At 32.5% G+C, this 10160-nt stretch overlaps 2 protein-coding genes across 3 annotated transcripts in view; one reads left to right on the forward strand and one right to left on the reverse strand.

The window, feature by feature from the left end:
• The window catches only part of LOC102671159 (DNA-directed RNA polymerases I, II, and III subunit RPABC3), a 61187-nt gene extending 57783 nt beyond the window's left edge, over positions 1-3404 (reverse strand). The window contains exons 1-2 of one of the 2 annotated variants that reach the window (XM_006611332.2): positions 3388-3404; positions 2388-2512 (exon numbers count right to left, since the gene is read on the reverse strand). In XM_006611332.2, the coding sequence (XP_006611395.1) occupies positions 2388-2460 (73 nt within the window). In that variant the 5' untranslated portion in view covers positions 2461-2512; positions 3388-3404. Of the gene's footprint in view, positions 1-2387; positions 2513-3387 lie in introns of those variants that run through there. The other variant, XM_006611337.2, reaches the window with a different exon arrangement.
• Positions 3405-3520: 116 nt separating this feature from the next.
• LOC102670745 (ribosomal RNA processing protein 36 homolog) lies at positions 3521-6094 on the forward strand. The gene is made up of 3 exons (XM_006611330.2): positions 3521-3653; positions 3800-4310; positions 4397-6094. Exons 1-3 carry the CDS (start codon positions 3609-3611, stop codon positions 4534-4536), a joined length of 696 nt encoding a protein of 231 aa, XP_006611393.1. The 5' UTR covers positions 3521-3608; the 3' UTR covers positions 4537-6094.
• Positions 6095-10160: the final 4066 nt, after the last annotated feature.

Here is a 10160-nt window from a genome sequence, read left to right on the forward strand (position 1 = left end):
TCTGTATACCTATATAAACGTCTATCCGCGTTTGTGGTGAAAGTCGAGAGGAATTGTCGCGTAAATGATGTCCGCGAATACCCACCATGGCACATACACACATACACATATACATGTATGTATATATATATATACATACGCGTATCATTTATCCTGGATGTTCATAGAGATTAGAGAAACTGTCACTGTGTAGGGAATAGCGTATTTGATCGAGAATTTTGGTATTAGTTAGAAATTGCATCGCGTGATCCATTCGTTTGCAATGCTATCGTATGTTTTTTGAAAAGGTTCGCTACCCATATCAAGGATGCGCGGACATGAAGCGCACCGTACGGAAGGAAGGGACGATAATATATGTTTGATCGTTTTTCAAACCTCCCTGTTCGATCCGCTTTCTATTTCGTACGTGTATCGATATTGAATACCTTGAATGAAGCTATACCCGTTGAAGATGTCTTGATTCCATGAGTCAAAGTGAATTATCGCGATAGAACTCTTTGCAAATCAAAACGAAGTGGCTTCATCGCAGCAAAAATTTCTAACGGACGGGCTGGATTTATTTAGCCATGTGGAACGTACCGATTAGTCGCATTTTTCACGAGGAATACTTTCCGAAGCAACTGAATATGTATGCAATCGGGAGAAAAAAGGGGAAAAACATGCTTTTACCGCGGAGAAGCCAGTCTCCTTCCACTCTTCCATCATTTGAGCTGCTTCGAAACCGCTCTCAGCGTCCCGCCACTCTTTTTCCCGCCCCTTTGCTCCTTTCTCTTCCCTGCTAACCGAGATCCCATCTTTTCTCTCGCTTGCACACCAAGCTAGCCCCACTAACACCCATCCGCGTGGAACGCCGCTGTTCCAGAGGAACCCTTTCCGAGCGATAATGTAGGTGAAAATATAGGGTGATGCGATACAAGGCGTACTTCTTTTTTGCAAATTATTTTGCCATCTTGCCAGAAGTATTGATTCGAAAAAAAAATTTATTTGTGTTCAAAATTTTTCGTTGAAAAATGTATAAGTATAGTATTGCATAAATGTATAAATGTATATTGCAAAGAAGATTGTTGAGGATAATAAAAGAATTTTTTTTTTTTTAGAAGAAAAAATTTTTTAATTCTAAGTCATTATTGTTAATTTTGGAATAATTTGAAATAGAGATATTAATTTTGATAAAGAGATATTAATTTTTTTAAATCTTGCGAAAATATAATACATTGTATAAGTATATTAAATATTCTTAACAAAAAAAAAAAAAAATTCCTTTTTTAAGCTTACATTTGGCACGTATACTTTGGCATATGGTATCAATGACGCATAATTCTGGCACGCGTATCAATTTCTAAATGACCTTCAATGCATAAACTTCCTGTATTGATAAATACAGTCTCATAAAAATCAAAAGTATACATCACCCTTTTAATTTTTTTATAAATAAAAAAATTTAAATCATATTTAAAAAAAATAAATTCTTGAAGCAAATATAAAAGTGTATATTAATGCTATTGTACAAAAACAAATTAATAAATAGTAACGACAAGTGAATAAAAAGTAGCACGCAATAGAGTCCTTTTTAATTAACTTTTTAACTTTATCGTAATGAAAACATTTGATTTATGGAATTAATATTTATTAAAATATATTTAATAATAAATATATATGAAAGAAATATCGGTAACGAATCCTATATCAGAGTTCAAGGTGATAAAGAAGAATGAAGTTGCATTGTCACAAAGCATTGCCTTTCAAATTGAAAGAAATGTTAAACATGCTCGACCTGTGCGTCTTTTTTTTAGGAAAAAATCACATTGACAAATATTTTCTATTTTATTTCTATATGGTACTATGCAGAAAATCATTATATTGAAATATTGAAAATTTAGAAAAAACAAAATAATAAATTTTTGACAAATATTTATATTAATATTAAATATTTGAATATTAATTAATCTTTTAATAATTAAATATATATACATTATAATATTAAATTGCCATGATTGGTTAACATGATTTTATATATATTGTTTTTTTTATTTAAATTTTAAATATCCCGCCATTATAGAAGACAAGACGATTGACGAATGATTAGCATAATTTAGTATATTCCAAATATACTATATTATAGATAATATATATGTCAATGAATAAATATTGAATTATAGATTTTATTCTTGTGCCAATTAGTCAATTAAATTTTCTAGAAATTTATGTATAAAAATTAGTATTTAAATCAAACAGTCACGCCATGTGCTTCCCGGCAACTTCCGTAGAGAACAAATGTCGACAAAACGTTCTTTCTTTAACGGTTAAAAATTTGATAACAATGCAATGTATTTCATCCTAACAGTGATTATAAATAAACGGAAGTATAAAATGTGTTTCAGACTTACCCCTGTCAAACTTCTTCCCTTCTGGATCGATGTCTTTTACGTTGAAAATATCCTCGAACAGCACACCCGCCATTTTAGACACTTCTGATGTTGCTGCCCTCTGGTAGAGAATGTTAAATTTACATCTGAAAATGTAATTTTAAATGACTGTAGTTCAAAAATACATAATATTCGTAACTTAAAATTTATGAAATATAAGAAATGTATGAAATTTATAGTCATACAATTTTTATTTCCTTTTCAAGGATAGTAGATAATATTTCTTTAAATGTTTATGTTGAAATAAAAGATTGATATTATTTTACGTATATCTGAAAATATCTGAAATAATTTATATTTTTATGATTACAGTCATAAATATTTTTTATGCAAAATATATTTTATTCTTTGAAACATTGATAATTTTTTGAATTTTTATTGATAAAAGAATCATGATAGTGAATAATAAAGTAATTTTTTTGTATTTCTAGTAAAACATCAATACAATTAGGAAGTAATGTTGTTTATTAGATTTAAGACTCAGATAACCTTGAACTCGATTTGTAACAATTAAGAGGGAGCCACTATACAGGTTTACAGTTTTTACGCAGTAAAATTATCCTTTTACGCAGCTTAAGAGGGTCCTATCATACGTATAGCAATATATACGTATAGCAATAAGTCTCGACATTGATATAACGCGTTACGTAAAATTAGGGATTTCATAATGTTGCACAATCATCAGAAAATTTGCAAAAAATTAAATATAAAAGATTACACAAAAAGTATGTCAAATATAACAAAAAATAATTTTATATTTGACAGATTTTTCTAATTTATTTTTATATTGAATATAATTTTAAATATATAATATACTATATTTTCTTATTTATAAATTGCAAAATATATGTGTTTTTAAAAAATTCTCATAGAAAATATTCATAATTTATTGAATTTTTTAATGTGTAATATTTTACATTATTAAATTATACAATTATCAGAAAAAATAAAATAATTTTACCTTTTTAAAACAATTTCTTTATAACCAATAAGATATCAACAATTTTTTTGTTCCTTCGACTTAGAATAGAGGTCAACACAAATTGGGATGACAATGTGGCGCCATCTACCGTAATTATTTGAAACAATATCTACCAAATAAAATATGGCGGTCCTGTGGATGTTTCGACAGAAAGCAAACAAAAAGATTATTTATTTTTCTGATATTTTTCGTTATTTAATATGAGTGATGAAGAAGATGTTCTTCTCAACGAAGATAAAGATCAGGTAAATATTTATACTATTATTTTTTTTTGTTATTTTCTGAATTACATAAATTAATTGCTGATATATAAATAGGTTATATTTATATTCACGAAAAAATAAAAAACAATTAAAACTTAAATATAAATGAATATGTTCTTATTAATTAGGATCAAATTAGGGCGGAACTTTCACAAATGAGTTTTGAAGATTTACAAAAACTCAAAGAAAAATTAGGTAGTAAAATATATAAAGAAACGTTGTTTGGTCCACGAAAAGTTAAAAAAATTAATTTCAAACGGGAAAATAAAAATAGACCTCGTGAAGAATCTGCAAAAAAACCTGTTTCTCGATTTAAAGAAATAATACATGTGAAAAAAAATATTCCAAGAGACCCTCGATTTGATAGTTTGTGTGGTACATTTGATCAAAAGCGTTTCAAAAAAGCTTATGGATTTATTACAGAAATGAAAGAAAATGATTTAAAAGAATTGAGAAAGCAATTAAAGGATACTAAAGATCCAAAAAAGATAAAAAAAATTAAATATCTTATTCAACGATTGGAAAATCAATTACACGAAGAGAAAAGAAAACAGGAAGAAGAAGAAAAGAAATATCAAGAAAAGAAAGAGCTTATTGAGATTATCAGACGTGGTGAAAAACCTGTATTTAAAAAGAAATGTAAGAAGATATAAAATATATAGTAAGATATAGTAAATATAATTCTACAATGTATTAATATTAAAAATTGTTTTTTTCTGTTATAGCGGAAAAACGATTTTTGAATCTAGTTTCTCAATATGAGGAATTGAAAAATAAAGGTAAATTGAAGAAACACATTCAACGATTGCGTAAAAAAAATCTACATAGGGATAGACAAAAATTGACAACAGCAGAACTTGAATGAAAGAACACAAAAGTATTTGTGAAATTAAAATTTATACAAATGAAATATGATTGGAATAATTACAGATATATAAGCATAATAAATGCTACAACAATTAAAATTAATTGTTTTTCATTCACCTAATCATCCTGTATCATAAAACTAATAATTTTATACGCTGGAAGTACTAATCAGGAAGATAGGATAAAGAGTGCTTTATTAATTATGTATTTTTTATTTAACATCAAAAGTAATGACACTTGGGTTGGACAATGTCTCTCGTTTCTTCCTTAATATAATTCACGTGTGAAAACAGAACTTACAGAATAATCAATATGAAAGGAATCGTCAATCAGAAGAGATAGTTTGGTAGAGCGGTGTACAATTTTTTTCATTTATCTCTGAGCGTGTACGTGTGTATATTTCTCTCTATGTCGCATGTGTCTCACGGCATGTGTGGTGTGTATGTGTGTGAATGTGTATCATATATGCGGCGCTAAAACGAAAAACAGAAAAAGAGTACGAGATCCACACGCAAAAGATGGTCCGTTTAAACTGACCATCTTCTTGTGGGTCATCGTTCATGCGCGATCCATTTGTCCGTCTGCAATTATTTAAAATATGTACAATATTAATAAAACATCATTCATTTTTTTTTTTTGTTTATATTTTAATCATTCAATGATTCTGTCGTGATGTGGCGGGCTGTGCAGGGGCGACGTTTCACAGAATTCTCGTGACACTGTTCTTTGTTATTATTTTATGCACTTTTTTATCTCTTCTTTTTTTAATTCATTTCTTTTATTTTCAGATTTTTTCAGTTTTGATTCGAATGTTTCACTGCCAATTGTATTGTTCGATCACGGCAACAGAAAAGCGAAGAATCCGTTATATTAAAAACACACGTTCTCTCGCCCACATTCACGCGTTTCTTTTTCTCCCGCTCTTTTACGCCGATTCACGCGAAAAACAATTTTGCGACAATTGCATTATTTCTGACATTGATCGAAGTTAACCGTTTGCAGAACACGAAAAGATTTGCGACTTTGTGTGCCGAGGATTGTCTTTTCCTAAGAATCCGCGGATTTAGTAAAAGAGAGGAAAAAGAAAACGATGACGTCGCCGAAATGAAGAAATACAATATGGCCGCAAATCTATCCGCGTAACCGGAAACGTAGCGAAAATTAGGTAAGGGAAAAAAACGCGATTTCGCATTAAAAGGATCACTAAAGATGTACGTATGTCTAAATATGACACGGTTTCAAAAAAAAAAAAAAAAAAAAAACAATGTATCACGCGTACAGAACGAAGCAAAAGCGGATTCTCTCATTTGTGTCCCGCTCAGTCCGCCGCAAGATATTGTGGTCTTAGACCGAATTTTTCCTCTCATCGTCACTTTTCCTCGATTTTCTATTTTCTCTCTCTCGCGCTCTCTCTTTCTCTCTCCTTACTCTCATCGTCGTCGTTATACTCTTCATATCTTCATCTTTGTTCTCTTTTTTTTTTTTTGTTCGCTTATACGTACTTTGTTTTTTTCTTCAACAACACGATCTAGACTAAACCATATATAATAATTACATCTAATAATATCTTATTGTAACATGTATTATATTATAATTATTATTATTATATTATTAATGTTTAAATTATTAGCCTAAAGTAAAGAGGCGCACGACGGCAAAGCATTTTTTGGGCTCCTACGCCCCCCGGGCACGGAACACCCTGTCGACAAACCACGGATCGTTCGATCCAGCATCTAACTCGGGAGCGATTTTATAGAAACAAATGGGCCAATGCATCATCCCCCCTCTCGTTATATTTATACCTTCCTATCACTTTTCTATCAGCATATCTTCTTTTACTTAGATCATATTTCTCTTCTTTTCTATTCGCGTCCTATTTTGAAACACGGGGATCCGTCGAAGGCAATCTATTTTCTTTTTTTTTTTTTTTTTCATTTTGGTTCGATTTCGTTGTGACAGGAATGATCGATTTTTCTAATAACACACACACGGAGCTATCGGTATACACTATCCCGCAACGCGAAACCAAGAAACATTATGACAACGTAATTAACTGGCGTAATATTGAACAGCTCTTTGTTTTCCAACAGCTAGCACTGATGATTGATTTTTTTTTTTTTCTTCAACTGATTTGTCTTCTTCTTCCGCTTGCTAGAAGAAGAAAATTAGGGACGTTTTTTTAAATATTACCATTTTGTTTAATTTTTATTGGGGGTCTAATTCAAGTCCGAGTTCGACGAGCAACGCAACGGTACACTGCTGCCCTCTTTCCGTTTCTCTCCCTCACTTTTTCTTTCTTTTTCCTTTTAAAAAGTTGTCGGTTGGATTCGAATTGACGATCCATGTGTCTCAAAAACGATAAAGCTTCACCTGTTCCATCGAATTTCTCGATTCAATTCATATTTCAACGTTATTTATGTTTATAAATGGGTTCAAATGATTCGACCAGCCTTTCGCGCGCACAACAGAGAAAAATCATCGGAAGGGCTGGAGGAAAACTGTAACCCTTGGAATATAATTTTTTATATTCGTGAATAAATCGAAATTCAATGGAATTGGCGAGTGAAGAACGTGTTACGCGTGTACGGCACCTCGAGAACACCTCGATTATTGAACACTTAGGGTAGTTTTGGGGCCAGGGCCGCCGAGTGAGCGTCACCCTTTGTCTACCTGAATCCTCGACCGGTCCATTCGTCTTGATTCGTGCGGAACAGTGGAACCAGAGAACGTGGAGTACCCATCGAGGCTGTTCGTTGATTTCCAATATCGTCGGAACCATGGCGATGATAAACTTTAAACAACGAGTTTGTCATTACCTACGCTCCGCCCCGGTTTTCCGCTTAAAACGAAGCGCCCTCTTCACCGACGTTGCCAGCGCATGCGCGCATGTACACACCGAAAAATCGCGAAAGCGAGCAACAAGGATTAAAATTGACACGTAAGCAAAGAGAAACGAAAACAGATTTTTTTTGTATGCGTTTGTTTTTTCACATTTAAGAAACTCGAAACAAGCCCTGACATGATCGCACGTCTCGGATCGTCCCGGCCCGAAAAGTCGCGTGGCAGGTATTTTAAGTCACCTTCGTTTATCGTTTTTTTGTTTTACATTTTTTTTTTTTTTTGTGTTGTTGTTGGTGGTTTGTTGNNNNCCTAAAAAAATTCCAAAGGGCATTGTTTCGATACTGTCACACACATACACACGACAGACCACAGGTTGGTGGTACAGGGCGTCCTGCGTTCGGGGGTCAATATGATTTATAGCGAGCTGTCCCGCTGGCGTTTTTAAACCTATGAAGAAACTAAGAGAATGAATTTATATCTTTTTTTCTTTACTTTTAGTTTCGCCTAAGTAAGAATGTTTTTTTTTTTTTTTTTTTCATTTGTCCGTCTTATTTCTCATTTTCATTCTTCTGTGCTTCTCCTATGTCGTTACTCATCCTCTACTAGCATTTTTAATATCCTGTTATCTCGACTATCGTAGCGCCCTCACCCAGGAAACTACAAGGCCCCGGAGCGGCGTAGCTATTTTAAATTCTCGCTCTTATAATGTTTATTTATTTCCCGTTTTTCTTTTTCAATCAATAACTTCATAATTCATTTATCCAGTTTTGTCAATAGTATCGTGGCACGCAGTTCATCTAATTCAAACTGTTACCAAACTGTTACCAAAACTGTGATCGCCGCTTTACCATTTTGTGGCGCGCAACTTAAATAACATATATATCTTCTTTATTCTTACTATTTCTGTCCTCTTCTTGTTTATTTAGTTTCCTTTGTATTCTTTCTTGGTAGTGATTCAATTGATAGGTACTTATCATACTGTCTGTTTGCCTTTATTCCCCGTGTTCGCCCCCGCGCATCTAATATTTTTTTCGAGTTCATTTCGAGTTATTTTCCTTCCTGATTTGTTCTTCTTTCGCGTAACGATTCTCACATAGAGATTCACAAACTATTAAAATATTTATACGATGCGACTTCTGACCTCGATAACTACTCAGATTTGATTTTAAAGATTCGAACCGAATGACATTACTTGTAATAAGAATAATAATGAGTACTGAATAACGCGTTTTCATTACTTTTGTATATTTATTTTTCTTATGCTTCTTTCCTTTTTTTTAATTTCTTATTTATTCTTTTTCTCTCTTATCCTCTCTCCCTTTTTGGCGCGTTATATGAATAACTTCTAGTGGCGTGCCAATCTAGCGTACTGATTTTCTCATTTTATTTTATTATTTTTTTTTTTCTTTAATTAACAATTAAGAAGTTTCTATTTAAGAATGTAGGTGTCACGAGACGTCTATATGTAAATATTTGTTTCTTTCAATGTATGTCGATTGCGAATGATATTCTCGTTATTGATTTTTAAACTTCTGCATCAGTGTAACATTTATAATACCGCTCTTATTTATTTATTTATTTATTATTTTTTTTTTATACCGTGACTACATTGCATTTTTTAATTTTTTTTTTTTTTTAAACTCTTAACAAGGGCGTGCCAATCTAGCGCAGTGATCTTTGCTCCTTTACTTAACGGGATGCCTATATGAATATTTTTTTTTTTTTTCTGATATCACAAGACGTCTACGGAATGCTCCACGATGCTAATTATCCGCTTTTATTTATTTATTTTTTTTTTTTTTTTCTCTAAAAGGTTCATCCATGTCGTACACCCGTCGACGTTCATACGGACGTGCGCGTTATCCGACGATTTGTCGCCACTCTTTGTATCCCTCGATCTCCAAAAAGATACACGGGTGTCCTCTGCCAAACTACTTGTACTTTCCATTCACATTTATGCTCATCTTCTTGATGATACCGTCCTACGCCATATTTTTTTTCTCTTTTGATACTCATGCTTAGGCCCTACTACAGACATCCTTTTCTTTTTTTTTTTTTTTTTTTCTCTTATTCGTTCGATCGCCGATAATCCAATGGCAGCACCAACCCCTACAACCCTCGTGAATCGTATCAAACGTGTGTGTACCCGGAAGCTCGAAGTCTTCCCGACGACGTTGCTCGTAGAACCCTTTATTCTCTTCGTCGATCCCTTCGATGTTTCTCGAACGACAATCTCTGTTTAATGATACACCGGGCACGCGCGTGCAAGCAACTCGCAGAGCCAGAACGACGAACGTTTTTTGTTCTTTCTCATACACTTCTCATTTTCTCGTCTCTCCTCCTATTTTATTTATTTATTTATTTATTTATTTATTTTTTTTTCATTTTATATTTTTCTTTTTTCTTTTTTTGTACTTCACACACCATGTGTTAACGAGAGTGCTCGTAAGCCACTTTTTCTACTCCCACGCGAAGCATTTTTTTTTTTTTTTTCTTTTTTTAATTTCTTCGTGAAACAACTGCAAGACACTCTATACTGTATAATTATTATGGCGATGATCGTTCGACGATTCGGCTCGGCTGATGCGAATTGTCCCCATCTGAATATATCTCGTTATTTCGCGACAGTTAACGGTTAAACCCGAATAGCACGCCCCATGATAAAATATGTGTGTGTGTGTGTGTGTGTGTGTGTGTTTGTGTGTGTATAACGTGAATGATTTTTTAACGTTTTCTTTTTTTTTTTTTTTATCCATTGTTTGGTTGTATCTTTTTTTTTTT

Source organism: Apis dorsata, unplaced genomic scaffold (genome assembly GCF_000469605.1).
Source record: "Apis dorsata unplaced genomic scaffold, Apis dorsata 1.3 scaffold_87, whole genome shotgun sequence".
In the NCBI taxonomy this organism is placed as follows: Eukaryota; Metazoa; Arthropoda; class Insecta; order Hymenoptera; family Apidae; genus Apis; species Apis dorsata.

Excerpts from the sequence above, each read along its gene's own strand:
- LOC102670745 (XM_006611330.2), top strand. The coding sequence starts at position 3,609 with ATGAGTGATGAAGAAGATGTTCTTCTCAACGAAGATAAAGATCAG. Across the intron at positions 3,654-3,799 it reads TCAACGAAGATAAAGATCAG|GATCAAATTAGGGCGGAACT; the intron begins GTAAATATTTAT and ends CTTATTAATTAG. Across the intron at positions 4,311-4,396 it reads ACCTGTATTTAAAAAGAAAT|CGGAAAAACGATTTTTGAAT; the intron begins GTAAGAAGATAT and ends TTTCTGTTATAG.